This window comes from Centruroides vittatus, unplaced genomic scaffold (assembly GCF_030686945.1).
Source record: "Centruroides vittatus isolate TY-2023 unplaced genomic scaffold, ASM3068694v2 contig_767, whole genome shotgun sequence".
Classification (NCBI taxonomy): domain Eukaryota; kingdom Metazoa; phylum Arthropoda; class Arachnida; order Scorpiones; family Buthidae; genus Centruroides; species Centruroides vittatus.
In genome coordinates, this window is record NW_027122496.1 from 390,874 (window position 1) to 409,557 (window position 18,684).

Here is an 18,684-nt window from a genome sequence, read left to right on the forward strand (position 1 = left end):
TATTTAAAAAGACGACCTCTTGACCTCCCGATGACATTAACTTAAGTGTATCACGCCGGTCGTGATGCTCTTGCGTCACGGTAGTTAATGACTTTATCAGCTTTTGACCTCCGAACTGTCACGTAAGAAGAGTTCAAGGTCAAAGTTCGAGACGATAGCTTCAGCGAGGGGAGGAATTTGGGGATTTTTTTTCTTTTTTATTGAATTATGAAGCGAGTTAACTCTCATTTTAAACAGTATCTAACCCCGAAAATTTGTTAATTTACTGAAACAGAACTGGATGAAGGAGGAGGAGAAGGAAGAAAAAATTTAAATGCTAATCGCTAAAAACGTTTACCATCAATCATCTCTGTTGAAGGTTAAATTATAACTAATTTATTATGGCTTAATTAAAATTAACTCGCGCTAATTACCTAACAGGTTTAACGTAAAAAAAGTGTTAATATTCGAATATTTAACAAGATTACAAGCGTTATAAAGACGAAAACTGTCTGGATTTTGTCAAGTGATCGCGTGTTGTTGGTTGGAAACTTTTTGCTCTCTCCCCCTTTTTATTTTTTGATAACGGATAAACACACTTCTCTAGAATATTTTCTACAATGACGTTTATGAAAATAACTTACCAAAATTATTGTTTGACACAAAACTAACAATGAAAAAATGGTTGGAAACAACCAAAAAATTCGATTGTTTCCTTGTTAATTTCGTGTTAAACAATAAATCAAGGGAAAAATTCAGTCAACAATTCGGGGAAAACAATTAAAATAAAATACATTTTTTATTGTTTTCTTTGATGGTTTCCCTGAAATTTTTTCGGGCTCAAAGACGAGTGGAGAGAGAGAGAGAGTCAGATTGTCCCTTCTAAATCGGAAATTATACACGAAAAAGTTTAAATATTTAGTGAAAAATCTTTAAAACGTTAAAGTTAACAAATTAATTACAGAGGAGGTCCTAAAAAAACCGAAAAAAGTCGAAGTAAAGTAAGTTAAACTTCATCCTGACTGTTCCATTAACGGCTTGTGTGTGAGCCAGTGCAGCTGTAAATCTGCAAGTTTTTTGATGTTTTTATGAATTTGCAGTTAGTCGAAATGAATGCCTCCCCCCTACCTTAGGTTTTACTTTTTAAAAGAAATTTTCTTAATGTTCTTTCGTGTTTCTGAATATAATACCTGGCTACGTATTATCTTCGATTCAGTCAGTTTAAAGTTAGAAGACGAAGAAGAAGAAGAAAAAAATGGATACTTTTAAAGTGTTAAAAAGAAAAATAAGCTTTGGAAAAAAAAAACTTATTTTTCTTTTTAACACTTTAAAATATTTTTGTAATCTTAAAATTTATCACTAGAAGTGAAAAAATAGGAGCTGAGAGGAAAGTAAAACCCGAAACACGTTCGAATCTAACTCATAAATGACGTCACATTCTCTTAAATCCATTTTTATAACAGGCACGATAGATTGATTATGATTAAACTTAACTCTTTTTACAGTGGAAAAAAATAATAAATATAATAAGCTATAAACTAAAATAAATTAAAAAAATTAAGTTTTGATAAAATTATCTAAATTAATTCCATTAAAGAAGTGGAAGAGGAGGAGGAGAAGAAGAAGAAGAGGAAAAAAAAAAAACAATTCAATTTTTGTAGAAAATTGCCAAGTATGAAAAGAGGAAATTAAATACCGTCTCGTAATATTTTATTAGTTACAAAGCTCGATATTAACGACTCGGTATCGATATTTTTCTTCCTTAACGTCCAATGGGTGTCAGACTTTCAAACAAATTTGTTTACTAAAGTAACAGAATTAACGAGGTCTTTAATGAATGCTTATACATTAGTTTTAAATGTCAGAAAGATTAGAAACTAGAAACAAGACAAATGAACAAATTACTTGTTCTTTTTAATAAATAAATATATTATTTTTTACCTCCCTCCTTTTCTTTTTCCTGTATCTATTATCTTTCAACAATTTCCTCCCGGATAATTTTATAGATTTTCCATCTTGAGATCGACCTCCCTAAATGAAAATTGTCTTTAAAATCCATTTAAAATTCCCTCCTCTCTCCCTCCCTCTCTCATCTTCCTAATCTCGTAACAACACCTGTATTTACATCTGCCCATTCGCACCTGTTTATGTATTAAAACGAAAGCATGATGTTAGTAGTTATAGATAAAGCTAGATGCTGCTGCTCTTCCTCTTCATCTTCCTGAGATAACAAGGATGCTGTAGAAGTCCACATTTATGAACTTCCCCCATCTTTTTGTAGATTAATTTGTTTTCCCCCCCTGCTCTTTCTGTTCTTTTCCTAATTTTAAAATATTATTCTGTCTTTGCAATTACAATTCTGTAGCAGCTCGCAGTTTGATAAATGTTCTTTGGATGGTTGATTTTTTTCTCTTATTAGATAAGTAATTGTAAAGATTAAAATAATGTCCGGTTGCCCTAACGAAATAAAATAAAATAAAAGCATACCGAAGCAATTGGTTTAGAGGAAAATGAATTGGAGATATTAAATGAATTCTTTTGACTGCTTGATCAAATTACTATTGCCAACTGTTACGCTGCAACGAGTGCATTCAAATTTAATGTCGCAGTTTATTATGATAAATAAACATCCCCGGAACTCGGAATTACATGTTTAAATCTCTAATATGGTAAAATATGACTGTTTAATAATTAAACAATTAAAGATCTTACGATTTAATATGTTTGCTGCCATAAATGGTACTACATAAATCTGGATGCTGGGGAAGAGATGGGGAGGAGGAGGAGGAGGAGAAAGGATTGGCATGGATTATCTGTGCTATCTGCGGATGGAAAATTAAATAATTTAGAATCTTACCGGGGCATTTCTCATATAAATTTACATAATAAGAGAAAAAGTCGTTGCTAATCCCTTAAAACCCAGTGTTTTAAATACTCAGTTATGGCTAATTTTTTACACGTGAAAATGTTTTGAGAAAAACAATAAGGTTTGCTTACAGAAAATCGTATATATATTATTGTGACGTGGTCACAATGCCAATTTTTTTTTTATCAGATCAGAAGTCACGTGTAGAAAATAGAGACTTTCACTGCATTCTCGAAATCAACGAAGAACGGACTGACGGACTGACGGACGGACGGACCACAGTGAGAATGTATTGATCTGCAATTTGAATTGCAGCCCAATAAAAGAATATTTTACATATTTTCTTTCCCTAACTGTCGTAGATTTTTGTATGTTTAAAGATTGATTTTGTATAAATAAGGATAAAATTTCATTATCATTTCAAACAATTTTATCTTTTGTACAAATTTCAAATCTTAACAAATGATAAAAATCAATATAAATTTTAATGAGAAATCCCTATTATACAATCTAGAATAATAAATTACTCTTATCACTTCGGAGTGGATCTTTGCAACGCTCTTCATTCGCTGAACCGTTGGAAATGGTTAAGGATGACGTTTTCCACGCTTCTTCTTTCTGAATTAAAGCAACAAGACAGATTTACATATATATTGTAAACACATATAAAGTGTTTTATCGTGATTTTAATTAATTTGATTCATTTTATTTCGTTTCCGAATGTTTGACGAATTAGCTTACAACTTCAATTTACTTCAAATTGTCGTTTGTTACGCTACTTTCTATAAATTAATAGGGGAATCGTGATAATTTGGCGAACTATAGTTTAATGTGCACAAACTGGGAGGTGAAGATACGTGGCATCAATGTATTGAGCCCATCAGTGTCCGAGTGGATAACACTACTTAACACCAGTAGTTGGTAGTAAGTTTGCGCTTGGCCAACGAGTGGAGTTTTCCGGGTTTTCTTCGCGTTTTTAACCCCTAAGGGTTGATTTTCCATAGAAAGAGATCATCCCCTCGGCAGATCGTCCATGTGTCGTGTTGCCCTATACAACCCCAATCCACTCCATTCAATGTATGGAATGCAAATGAGTTGCGCTTGCAAATGTGTGAAGAGCGTGAAACTTGCTGCTTCTCGACGAGTTACCTATTCTTGTGAGACAACGAAAGGGTAACCATTTTGTACAAATGACTTAGAGACATCATATATTTACTAGTGGAACTATAGGAAGACTGAAAGTCGGGTGGACGTTGCAAGATGGTTAAAAACGTTGGATGGCACTGAAATGCCTAACAAGATGCTCTGCCTTAGGTGGGTGAAACCTATGTAGGCATTTTATTGCCTTTCGTCTTCCTCAAAAACTCTTCGTAGGCTTCAAATCGTTTTGATAGAATACTGTGTATTGCTGCCTACGAATTTCATAGACACCATCATTAACGGCATGAAACGTCACTGTTGGTCCCGCCGTGCACTTTGGGGTGACTACTACGAAACTTCATAGCTGTATATTTTTTGAGTTGTAACAATTTTTCAATTTCTTCCTTGATTTACAAAAATAAATTCAGTTGTAAATCAAGAATTTGGAAAAGCACGCTTTAAATTAGCAGTTACATACAATGGAACCACGATTATCCGAGTCCTAATTAACCGAAGAAATCCTATTCAAAACATTCTTTGTTACGAATGTACCGAGCGCATAAATATGCAGTACCAATCGAGCAGTCAAGTGCTGTTGGAATGTGTACACAAGTTACTCGCCCCTCTCCAACTGCACACCTGTGTCTTTAGTTATTGTCAATGTGCTTTCAGTCTTTATACTATCGCAATAAGCGGGAAAGGAAGTGCATCGTGGCATCTTTCTAATCCAAAATGGCCGCAGCCATCCAAAGTAGAGTTGGTTTAGGTTTATTTATATATGGATACGCGACACACTGGAGATCTGCCGAGGAGATGCTCTCTTTCTATGGGAAACTGGCCCTGTTTAGATGTTACTAACGTAAAGGAAACCCAGAAAACTCCAGCCTATTGGCGAGGCACGAACCCACGACCAGTGTTAAGAGGATTTGTCAAGCCGCAAGACGTCTTTGCAGCTTGTAAATGCTGGTTATCACGATAAGAAGTCGAATTTCCTTTGTCGTGAAGTAATTTATAATTAATTTATTAAGTAAATAAGGTTAGGTCCCTAAAAAATAACAAACTTTTATATTTTATATACATACTTGCTTCATCCTTTCTTCTTCTTCCTTTAGAAGAGGCGGCATCAAACCGAATAGCGAAGCTAAGTTCTCGCCCACAGAATCAATGACTGAAAATTTTATGTATTTATTTATTAAAAATGAATTTGCATTCTAAATTAATTCGTGAATTTATTTTTATTGATCTTTTAAAGAAATTACAAAGAAAATTCGGCAAAATCCAATTTTATTCCTTATCTATCACCTGCTGCCATCTGTTGCAAAATTGATATATTAAATTTTGGATTAATTTTTTTTTTGTATTAACTATTTTAATTTTTGCATACGATAAAATGCATAATTTATACATCTTAACTTTAACTATATTTAACAATTTAATTTAAAACTAAATATTTTGTATTTATTGATATACCGGAGGAGGAGGAGGAGGAGTTTGCTCCTCTCCCTTCTCGTCCTCCACTGTATACATTAAAGGCCACGAAAATCGACGTCTAAGCCCGCCCTGGGTATATTTGACTCCTCTTCTACTTTTTAACATTATTATCCAGGGCCACTGCTTTTCCTGATTTGGTTACATTTTATAGTCGGATGGCTCCTTTTTTGTCCCCATCTCTGACTCTCTTCTGATCTGAATTCGGGACCGACCGGAGCAATAGAGTCTGAGTAGAAGTTAGAACATCACCGGACAATTCTGCCCATTTTGGCAATCTGCTAAAACTGGTGTGTTCTAACACCAGTCTGGTTATACACACCTGTCCAAAACTTAGGGACGGACGACATTTGTACACGAATTGAGAGAACTATTACTCGACGTCTGACACAGGGCAATACACAACAACTTGTAGGATTTTAGAACTCAAACCAAGAAACGTAAGTCTTTGGCGAGAAAGATAAACACAGAAGTTGAACATAGATGGATAATGAATGGAAAGTGCTCACCAATACTCAGGCACAGAGACCTTTCAGTATGAAATATGTCCACGTCGAATTGCGACGTAACACTTGCAACGTCGTGGCAGTTCGTCACCAAGTGATTCGGATGTTAGTGCAGATTAGTCCACTCCTCCCTTTAAGCAATTGTGTTTGTCCATAAGTTTTGGACACGTGCGTAGTCTTTGACCATATTATACTCGCGTACTGTCATATTTTCAAAACATCCTCTTATTCCTCGTAACGCATATCCTCGATCGACTCCCGCAACTGGACTGAGGAATTCACCCCCGTAATATATAGCACAGAAAACATTGACCGTTACATTATTAATTACATGCATAACATATAAAGCAGCGATATAAACAATACCGTTTACCTTGCAACATTACAGAAACAAAAATAGCGAGGTTGCGGCCGAAGTTTTCATCTCTAAAACGTGAACGTCGAACGTCGTTTACAAGATGGCGGCGCTCGACGTTCGACGTTCACGTTTTAGAGATGAAAACTTCGGCCGCAACCTCGCTAATGAATCATTCTGTTACGCAAGGTTGAGATCCAAGCGTTACGTAACATTTTGTAAACACTCTGTTGTGATGCATCGTAACGATTGCCCACATCCCCACACACCCATATCTGCATTACGTAATTTATGGACAGCCCCCTCAATGTGAAGTCGCTTAAGAGGTTAAGAACATTTCTATAAATAAATTATTCGGCAATACTATTATTGCGATTGTAAGATGGCTTTCGATTACATTTAAATTATTTTAATCATCTTCATATAAATGAAATTAAAACATAATTTACTGATTACCATCGTTTAAAAGCAAATAACAAATGTTCGCCTTCCTTAATTACCATTTAAAATAATTGTATTATTATTGTTATTATTATTAGTATCAAATAATACCATTCCTCTTTAATTACACTCATTTATATTTATTAGATTATATTTTCGATTCTAAGCAATTACGCGCAATTTCGGGGTTTAAATTAGTAAATATTGTTTAATTTAAATGAAAATGATGTATCCTGGATGTAAAAACATTATTCTAAATATGCTAAGAGGCCTACTTTTCATCTTTGTTATGGCTTCGACTAACTCTCAATGGCGAAGAATACAGTTGGGTGGTGAGAGATGGGACATACTAAAAAATCCCTGGATGGCCACATGGAGTTTCCGGATTTTCTTCGCATTAGTAATACCTAAATGGGGAGTAATTTCCCGTTAAAAGTTCTCTCGGGAGGCATGCCCGCGGCAGATTGCACACGCGACACGTGGGCAACACCCTTTCTATCACCCCATCTTCTCGACCTTTAACCATCAAAATTTAATAATGACAATGCCTCTAATACACATACCTCCTTGCAAAATTTCAGAAATTTTCGACGAAAGGCACACGAATTATTAATACTGTATACAGTATTGCTATGGGTCATATCTCAGAGGTTTCTAGTCTTAGAAAATTGACTCATATGTCGCAATTTATGATAATTATAACAAATGAAAACTCACCGGCGAGTGTTGTTCTTCCGACGTTAGATATCTTCCTGTAAAAATTATCTGTCTGGAAAAAATATATAAAATATTTAGCTTAAAATCATCGCAACACTTTCGTCACAAATAATTATAATAATAATAAAATGGCAGCACTGAGAATCGATCAATCGTCTCGAAAATATGTTGTTACATGCCTCGAGTCAACATCAACTCCGTGGTATATAATAACAAATGTTTGTATATCGAGGATATTTTTAGTTTATCCAGGATATAAAGATGCCCGTTGGGTGTCAAATTTTGTCACTATGCCACCGACTCCAAATCAAAGCGGTTTGATAGGGGTATACCTTGATAACCCCTTGGAAGTCAATATTTCCATTATTGATTTCTAATGATGGGCCCAGGGCCTAAAATCATTTCAAGACAGTAGAGCCGGAAGATTGGATTAGACTTTTTGAAAAGAGCCAAAATACAATAGGTCAGCGGGTCTCAAAATGCAGTTCATGGACCACTAGGGGATCGAATAACTTTGAAAATCACTTTGGGAGTTGGTGTGATCCGTAACGAGGGTAGACAGTAAAGTGTAAAGATAGATACAATGCCTTATTGCACTACACATAAAAAACTGACTGCCAATTCTGAATTCGAATCAACATTATTACAATGAAGATCCTTAAAGTTTAACTATAAGGTGTTAAAGCAAAGACAAAGAAGATTGAGGCCTTATAGCATTTTATGCACGTATAATGTATGTACTTGTATGCAGTCGTATATCAACGTAACAGATTTATAGAATTATTCAAACTTACGCCGTCATTGTCTATTCTTGAAGTCTCGCGGGAGTGTAAATTTTCGTTACTGATCTTCAAAATTCCATCACAGAAGTGAATTATCTCGGAAGAACTGTTGTCCACGTCATTCCGACTGTTTTCGTATTGCGTATCCGATTTCAATAACCTCTCCCATTTATCTGCATCGATCAAATTATCCTGAAAGACGTTCAAGTTTCAATAATAAAGTAATTAAATTCTCTAAATCAATAGTAATGAAACATTTGTTAACACATTTTTCTTTAATTACTAATAATATTTAATGAATCTGACTCAGCGGCGCCTGCAGACTATAAAAAAGCACCGTAAATTATGCAAGAAGCTCCCTAATGACGGATTAGCGCTCCCATAAGATGGCACTGGATGCACGAGGTTAGTGTACCCTTGAAAACAAGGCCAAGTTTTGGTCAACATACGTGGAACAGTGGATAAATATCGTTAATTATTTTTCATGTTTGCGAAATAGGCTGGAAGTCATGATTTTCTGTTGTTTGTTGATAATGGAATTTGGAGCCCTCTCGGGGATTAGGAAGAAAACAGTACACACGAAAAGGGGTACTGGAATCTGTACTAAATCTGAGAATATTTCGTTAGTACTCCTTCCTCAAGGACAAGATGGCTCAAGTAGTACAGGTATCGGTTTACAATGGTTCTGTCTTTATGAACATATATACACTACATTATTTATTTCACCTTATAGTGAGATGGTAAAGTTCCTCCTCAGTGGGCGGGGAAACGGGAGGATCTTACCGAAGAACAACTGTACTCTAAGAAACTCAAATTCCAGTTTAAAGTATTTAAATCAAGAAAATTCAATAAAATGTATTCAACGTCATGCCATGCACACCCATTCAACATATTTGGCATAACGTCAGAAATTTTAGAGGGGGACATCCAGATATAGATACATTGGATCCAACCTCTCTACACGCAATTGTCTCATTGCAGACCTGAATGAATTTGTGATGGACATTTAAAAAAAAAATTATTCTCTTAATATTAAGAAATGTTCGGATCTAAAGCTGTTGTCAGGAGTCAACAAAAGAAGATACAGTACTACTGCTGCTAACAACACCATCTAGACACTGTGATGGATATAAACTTTCTGCCCTGGATTTACATTTGAGGAGCTTTCTTAGTAAATATATTATTTAAAAGAAATAACAACAACACAGTCGTTAGCTCCTGACCTACCATCAGGTACAGCCGGATGGCCGAGCAGTCAAGGTGGCAGCCTACCGCTCTGGGGATCCGAGTGTGAATCTGAATCCGGATCGAAAATTCTCCAGGAATTTTTCGGGGGTGGTCCGTCCAGGATATGTCGGGCCCAGTCCCTCACCACCCGGCGCTCCATTATGGGCCTGGCCGAATCCATAATGGGCCTACTAAAAGAGGTCCTCTTAGGGCCCTCAGGACGGAGAGTTAAAAGAATGTAGACAGAGTGAACGCAACAACTGTTTAAAAATTCAGCAACGAGTTGCATAACTTTTCTGGTTATTATTTATAACTTTTCTAAGTTTAATTACAATATAAAATAAAATTGTGTGTGGCGCCATCTGTTACGAGATGTTTGTTATAAAATTTTTTTATATTTTTAATTATTATAAAATGACAAAAAGCTTAATTTTGAGGGTAAGATTGAGTTTTATAAAAAAGTATAAATGTTAATAACGAGTAAAATCGTCACTAAGTCCGACTCTACCGGAGATACACACGACCCCCTCGACCTTTAACCACGAAAATTTAATAGTATCAATGCCCCTCGTATACAAGCCAACATGCCAAAATTTCGTTTCTTAATCTGCACCCCATCCTGAGATATTAAACGAAATAGACGGCAAAACACAACTTTTTTGGATTAGGGTCTCAAAATGTGTAGATTTTCAAATTGCAGCCCAATTAGTTATTTATACTCGAACCTCCTTTACAGTTCTATTTATGAAATAAAATACTATAGTACACATTCATTAAAAATGATTTCGTACAATATTTAAAATATAAATACAGTAGACCCCTATAACACGGAACGTATCTACCGTGTTATAGGGGGGTTTACTGTAAAAAGATTATCAGAAACTGGTGTGAAACTGTTGTTTAATTTTAATGACAACATTTATGCAGGTAAATATTTAAGATTAAAACATGTTATTTCCTAAAAATCAGAATTTCCTGATAATTTTTTTATATTTTAAATATTGATTTTTATTTTGATTATCAGTTTAAAACACTTCCCAAAGGCATTATCTTTCATCTTTAATGCAATGAACAGAAAAGAAATTAGAGATTAGAGACAAATTGAAGCACGTAAATTGAGTTTGTAACTGGCCTATGTCCAGATTAAATAGATTTAAGAGGTCCACATCTAATTACATCAATAAATTTTTTATAAGTAGATTATAGACTACAGTATTGAATACAAAAACAGACAAAGCATCCCATGGTCAAGAGTGTGAGGTTACAAACACCTTAACAATTATAATTTGTAGAATTTTTTATTCACTTCCAGGGAGGGGCAAGTGCCTAGTTTGCCCCCTTCTGTGGATGCCAGCGTCTACAAGCATTGTGTTTATTGAAATAATGCTTTTCAGAGCCCATCATCAATTTACAAATGAAATTGAACCCAATACTGACAATTAAGTTGATTGTTCTTGAATATTTATAATAATCAGTTAGAATTTTATTAAAATGTCTACATCATTAACTAATACCTATTGTTGCCTATTACAAATAGTTATTATAATCCTAATTAGAAACAAGTAATTGTTAATTTTCAAATAATTGACAAGACTTACCATATAAAATATATTTTTTGGTAGGGATCTTAATATTCAATCGATAGGTCTGGACACGACGAGAAGCAAACAATTATGATTTTTTTGTATATATAAATTGTTCGATAAATTTTCAGTCGTTGCTTCTCCGGTTATTTCCCGTATTCACTAGAATTGCTATTCATGCAAAATGAGCAATATTTTCTGCACTGTTTACATTATATGCAGATATCATACATTATAACAATAGTAGATTGGATTCATTTATCTTTATATGAATATTATTTTTATAATTTATATTAATAATTTTTGAAACATTGCCATTAAATAGGAAAATGTTGTGTTTATTTTTTAAGCATTAAAGGAAGGTAATATTGTTTAGAAAGCTCTGATCCTTATTCATTGAGTGTGCAATACTTTATTATGAGATTAAGCATTCTTTGCACACACTTCCTTATTGTCTTACAGAAAAATGAATGTAAATATCTGTCGAGATCTCGGGCGAATGAAATATGTAAAATTATTTAACATTTTAGATGTAATAAGATGAAATCGCTTTCAAATTCATCATTACGTGTCTTTTAAAATTATAAAATAGAACAACAAGATTCAAGGTATAAAAATTCCAATATTTCTTAATTATTAAAATCGTTTTTAAATTTATATTTTATAGAATTTAAGTATATTTGTGTTTTTATGATTTGAAGATAGAATGATTATTTCCAGATATAAATGATACAAAGAAAGAAAAAGAACAAATATTGATATGTTCAGATTAAAAGTTTTTAGATATTAAATTATTGCTGTACTTCAAGGTTGTTTGTTACTTTGCACAGTAGCTGTGAATTAATCAAGTATTGATTCTATGAATGAAGCAGAAGCCACTGCCAATCATCAGTGAATGGTCTTAGTTTATTCATTATGTGAAGTTGCTTTAATCATATTATTACTACATATTTATTTCTTCTATATTTGGATCAAATCCTAAGCATTTATACAATGCATAAATTGTTAATGTAAAATCCAAAAGATAAAGTTGGGCATTATCGAGAAGTTATAGCCAGCAGGAGAGTTGAATTCGGTTGCTGAAGATTGAGGCCGTTGGAAGATTTTATTGAGACTGTCGAGTTTGCACGGGACCCGAGTCCGGTGCAAACTCCAAGTCCTTTAACCATGCTTTTTTTTAAACAAAGGAAGTACTTAGAATGTTTCTTTATTAATAAAAAGTAGTCTTAAAGGTGTTTCTTATGTTAATAGAAGTAATTAATTTTATGGGGTTAGTAAGCCCGTCGGGCCCACTCTAAATTTTTCCTGGGTCTAAAGAAAAAGTCCCAGCTCTTTCTCTCTCTTGGTAGCCTAGACACTGCTTCTCATGATTGTCTCACAGTAGCAAGTATTGAAAATGAGCAAATGTTTCTGAAATAAACCATTCATCTTTACAAATGAATCATATTATATAAATATATATGATTCATTTCCATAAATTATAGTAGGAAGACATTTGAAATATGCTACATTAACATATTTTCAAGAAAAAAACAGTTTTTTATTCATAAATTTTACTGTTTTTAAAAAGATATTTCCAATAAAAGTATATTTAATAATAAAGATGATGTCAAGAAACAACTTTTTTTTCAGTAATAAATATTGGGTTGATACAATAGTTTCTGGAATTTTTTAGATCTCTAGAATAATATTCAAAATTGTTTGCCAACAGTTTGCATTTAGAAGTTTCTTGTGGAGTTTGTAAAGAAAGGGTGTTCTGGGTACAACCATACATTAAAAGATAATCTGTGTGCCAAAACTGGAATTGAATCAGTGTAAGGTTATGCTGTATATTGGTGGAACATGCAGACCAGTCCATTGGGAGATGTTTCCACAGAATACCACTATAATTTTGAACTTAATTGCCAATGTTGCAGCGAAGAGCACAGAAACTGTGCTTCTTCGCTGCAACATTGGCCAATGCCATTCACATTAAGTGGTCACAGATGAACAGTGTGTGCTTTCTTTGTGATGAACAAGACCAGGCATGTTGAGATTGGACAGGTAGAAACTACTCAATCTTGTCTGGAAGGTTCTCTCTAATGCCACTTGTAGCCTGGGCATTGCACCACCCAACTACCATCCCTTCTGCTCCATGCAACACTTCTTGAATGGAAAGAAAATCACCAATGAGAAGGAGCCAAAACGTTTGTTCCCAAAATTTAAGCATTACCAGAGATAAAGGTTTGTCGAGCGTGTTTGAGTGTTCGTTAAGATATTGTGGAGATGAAAATTGCACTCGAGTCAAAACAGCCCGAGTTTTATTCGGTAGGAATTTGTGACTTAATCGACGGAAGAAGGTGCTTGAATGTAATGGCTTAAACTTTTTACTTTTGAATTAATTATTGTCCTAAAAAACTAGAAAATTCCAGAAATGTTTGCTCAACCCTTGCATCAAATTCAGTAGTATAGATAATATTTGATTATATTAAAAAGTAAATTATTAATGACAAAGTAGATAATATTTCACTATTCTTAAAATGGTTATATTTGTTAACAGTTTCACCAGAGAAGCTGTGAAGACAAAGTTTGAATGAAGAAATGGAAAATTTGGTGAATGATCTGCAATAGAATGGAGTAAGCAAAAGCCAGATGATGCTCATATTAAAGCAATCCTACAACAAATCTGTAAATATAGGACAAGAATTATCTTACATTAATGTTCCAAATGAATAATTAATTATTATTAATGACTAAACTGACCAAATAACAACAGTATCTCTTTATCGAACATAAACAGAGCAACCGGTCGTCTCACGGCTCCCCGGAGCTTACAACACGGCCGTCTCTTTTCTCGCGCCTTCCGAAGTTTTTTTCTCCTGCCGCGACCATTCGATCCGTGTTGCCTCCTCAGTATTTACACACAGTTAAATTTAGCGTTTAATTACAACTTGAATATCAACATACGAAGGATCTTCAGAACAGGAATATATACGAAGAAATATATGTAAATGATCCGCAATAGAATTTACGAGTTATACATTGTAAGGAGTAGTAAATTCCTTATAATAAATCTGAAACATATCTTCCTTTTATTGCAGCGATGATAATTTTTATAGAAATATTTTATTAAATAGATTCTTAATGAGTTGAAGATAATTCTAAAGAAAAGAAAGAGATGAGGATGCTACTGAGGTTGTTGGAAAGGATCATTATCAGATTCAGTTTTAATGGAAATTTCATTTTGTTTTATGTTTCAACTTAATTATAATTGTGTTTTTAGGAGGAGCATGCTTTAAATAAAAGCATGGGAAATGTATTCCAGACTAACTGAAGTTAGAATATATTCTTACACTTGTTCAGGTATTTTAATTTCCATTATTATATAAATTAGCAATAACAACTAACCTTCAAATACCATTATTCTTCCTTAAAATCAATACATAATCTGAAATTTTGAATCTTTTTATAAAAGGATGATTTAACACAGAAAACAGAATTTTCCTGGAGAGGCTCCATATGCAGCGATTTTAATAAATAATACACTCATTCAAGATGCAGTTATCTGTTGTAATCCTCAAATAATTTACTAAAACAAATGAGTTTTAAATTATCATATACCTTTTCATTGCTTATTGGTTCATATGATTTATTGGGATTAGATTATCCAAAACATGATTATTATAAGCTCAGTCAGGAAGCTTCAAAACCGTTTAAATAAATTATAAAATAAATATGAATAATTTTAACACTTATATGCATTTACTTCGTGTTTAAAGAGAAAACATGCTGTTGGCAGTAAGACCACGTTTCTTCTACGCACTTCGACCAACGCCCCCTTAGATTTTTATGAAAATATAGGGGAAAAAAATTAATGAAAATAAAATAATTGGAATTGAATACCTCACATAATTTGTCTTTACAAGTTTTCAGTTCTTTTAATTCTATTAATTCCTTTTCATTATTGACAGCCATGATTAATCAAGATTATTATCTTCAATAGAAGATAATAAAAAAAAATAGTGTTTTATACTCTAATTGAACCTAATACGGAGATTAAGAATCATTAACGTTATTTGAAGCGTGCAATGCGTAACTCTGTAAATGCTTTTTTCCCTCTAAATTCGTTTTATTAAAGAAATGAATTCTAAACGCAATGTTTTCTGCTAAAAGAAACAAAAAACAAATATATATATTGTGGTACTGTAAACGGTTGTAGTTTTAAGTTGAATTTATGTACAAACCATAACGTTTTTAAAATGTCCATAATTAACCCAATAATTATTTCAAATGAACAGCCGGATTTCTTTATCGGGCTATTAAAGCTAAAGCAATTTGTCAGGAAGCAGGATCTTGTTAAATATAATAATTAATTTTAAAATATTCTGGGAGAAATTTTGCCGCTCCGGTCCGATATTTTCTTCCATTAACTGAATATCAATAATCTTTGAGAGTTACTGCTGTGTATAACTAATAATACGCGGATCTTCTACATATACCAAACATCCTACTTTAGGAGGACGTGTCATACAATTTCTGTGCCAAATCTCTGTTGAACAAAAAGCAAAGGTGGTCAAAAATAGCGGACGAGTGGATAAAAATCACTCTTAGTTGGTCGCGGGTTCCCTACTCATTAGCGGTTTTGATTTATTTGTATCGGGCAGCGCGACACGTGAACTTTTCCTTAGTAGAAAGGACAACTAACCCTATTTAGGTGTTATAAACGTGAAGAAAACCCGGAAAATTATACGTGGCCACCCCGTTAGCCAAGCGACAACCGCCGACCGACGTTCACAGATTTCATCAGTCACTGATGGGCCGCTCATTAACGGAGTGACCACGTGGAGTTTACTGGAGGTTTTCAAGTGTCTAACACCTAAATAGAGACCAATTTCCCTTGGAAAGTCTTGTGCCCAGAAGATACGATACCTCCATGGAAGATCGTTTATGTGTTGTGTTGCCTCATCACTTCATTCCATTTAATTACAATTAAAATTTATATTTTTGCATAAATTAACGCAGTAAGTTTACGAAAATTCTACATTTTACTCAAAATCCAGCATCCGAACAAGGCCTAAATCTAATTTTAAATGCTTAATTATACTCTAACTCGATTAATAATTACGGAATTAATTTCAAATTAATTTTTCCGTAAAATTCTAATACTCCGCATCATTAAGATCGATGGGAAAATTTATAAAATTAGGAAAAAAAAGTGATTTAATACTACATTTTACTGTTTACCTGAATGGAATTAAAGGAAGAAAGTTCAATGAACATTCAAAAAATGATCGATAAAGATCTGACGACTTTGACTTTCCTTTGACGTTGGTTCCAGACGGTTGATCCTGTTCTAAAATTGAATAGAATCGACCTAATTCGTTCTGGAAGGAAAGATGACGTCAAAAATCAAGATAAACATCAATTTACGCAAATCTTCTTAAGTATTCCAATTACTCAATAATAAACAGGCAGTTTTTTTTTTTACGTTCAATCTACAACGTGTGCTCCTCTTCGGTGTTTTTCCTACTCTGTGCAAATAAATGGGCGCGGAAAGAATGAAAAGAAGAGTGAACCCTCATTCTTTCACTTTCCAGAATATTCATTTTCAGATACATTCCATAATTCATCTCAGATCATCCCACACTTCAAAATTTTCAGTTACTCTTGAAATTTTTCTCAGAATCCTCTTCATTCTCCATGATCTTTTGTTATTCATGATCTTTAAAACCTGACTAATTCTTCAAAATCTTCATAATTTGACCCTTTTACCCTTCATTTTATCTTTAGGATTTTTCATAATCCCAAAGGAATATTCAACGTTCCAACTCCTCGCACACTCAGATCCTCTCACTCTTCGTAATCTTCAAATCTTCTTCAGTTCCTCTTTAGAATCTCCCTTTGCTCTTTCAGAACTTGCAGCTGTTCTTTAGATCCTCTTCAGATTGATTTCTATTTATGCGAAGATTTTTAATTAATTATAGTTTATATTTCATCGTCATTATTTACACTTTATAATTTCTAGAATTTTAAATGTAATGTATTGATACTTACTCCACTGTTTACTCTGTGACCTAATTAAGAAGAGATGTTACTACCATTCTGTTATACTCCCATAAAGATGAAGATGCAGATTAACTTATAATACTTTCTTTTTACAGAATTATATCAAAAAGTGAAAGGGAAATAGTGAATAATCATTGTTTAGTACCTGTGACAAAAGGAAAAATACCTTCAAGTGGTGATTTTTCTTTAAAAACACATCATTTTAAGCCCCCCTCTTCCGCATTTTCACTTTCTAAATCGTCGATTCTATTTTAGTTAATAAGATTTATGCACTTTTTTTCTGTCTCGATTAAGGTGTAATCATGTAAAATTATCTTTACTTTATATTTTATCTCGTTTTAATGTAGAATAACGAGGTATGTTCAAGACTGTACTCGACTAATCTTGAACAAAAATACTGCTTCAACGCATATAATCGATTTTATAACCATACAATTTACAGCGTAATTTTGTTACGCGAAATTCTCTCATTAAAAAAAAAGTAATTGAATCTTACAGAAAAATGTAGAACAATATCTTATGTTAGCGTACAAACATACATACACACATATTTTTTTATTAATTAACTGTATCTAGTTTTGCTACTTAGACTAGATTGATATCATTACTTCCGGATAACATAGAGGAAAATTCGTGTTGCAAATGGGATTTTTCCTGATTTTTGCGACAATTATTCAACTTTTTTGCTTTATTTGCTTCTTAATAAGTTAACCCTTCAGAAATTTTGATAAATTTTAATATATTTTCCTGTTTATAAACCTCTCTAACATGCCATCTTAACTGACCTCGAGTCTGGATGTAGGACGTTTTGACGGGACTATTTTCACACTTCAGTGATTTTCGACGAACTGTTCACCTTACACAAGGGCTCTAGTTTTAAGTATACTCGTACAATTGTACATATTACTCGTCGGGAGTAATATTACCTTACACAATTAAAATTTGGCATCCTAGAAAAGTTTGGAGGGCGGAAACAAGATTGCAACGTGGTGTCACACGTTTTCAATATCCGGGAAACAGGAACCATTTTCGGATATTGGTACATATAGGTACATAGAGTTAACAATCACGTTACGCTTCTTCATAATCACCGTAACAGCTTTGTTATCCTATTGTTTATCTTGAAAATAAATTTATGTTTAGTAACAGAGTGAAAGTATTTTTCTCAGGGAAAGGATCTAATGAGATATGATATCGTGATATCAGTATAATAAATGAAGCAGATCTTTTTACATAATTTCCTTTATGATTTGTGCTCGTATTTATAGAAAAATTCTTCAGGAATAAAGGAAAAGGAGGCATTTTAACTACACAAAAGATTTACAGATAGTGTTATCTGAGTATCTAATTTAACAATGCTACAAAAAATTAACTGAAGTAAGACGTTATATTTCAAAAAACACACTTTTCTAATTATTTTCTACCATTAAAAAATTGAAAGCTTAGTCTCTCCACCTACTATTTACAATTTATTTACTTTCTTTACTGTACCGAATACCTCTCTACAGCTGAATTTAGGTCATACCCCTCCTGAAAAAGCGGATCTGCTTAAGGT

At 33.4% G+C, this 18,684-nt stretch overlaps 2 protein-coding genes across 3 annotated transcripts in view; both read right to left on the reverse strand.

Moving 5' to 3' along the window:
* Positions 1–18,684, reverse strand: part of LOC136981569 (uncharacterized) — a 451,600-nt gene that overhangs the window by 267,265 nt on the left and 165,651 nt on the right. The gene's annotated exons all lie outside the window — the stretch shown is intronic.
* Positions 3,312–16,427, reverse strand: LOC136981516 (uncharacterized). Of its 2 annotated transcripts, none has more exons than XM_067277822.1 (5): positions 16,308–16,427; positions 8,287–8,466; positions 7,493–7,544; positions 5,068–5,153; positions 3,312–3,463 (listed from the first exon to the last, which is right to left on the reverse strand). In XM_067277822.1, the coding sequence occupies exons 1-5, from the start codon at positions 16,341–16,343 to the stop codon at positions 3,356–3,358; spliced, it is 462 nt and encodes a 153-aa protein (XP_067133923.1). In that variant the 5' UTR covers positions 16,344–16,427; the 3' UTR covers positions 3,312–3,355. The 2 variants fall into 2 exon arrangements, with proteins under 2 accessions (XP_067133923.1, XP_067133922.1); XM_067277821.1 differs by lacking the exon at positions 16,308–16,427 and adding an exon at positions 14,967–15,061.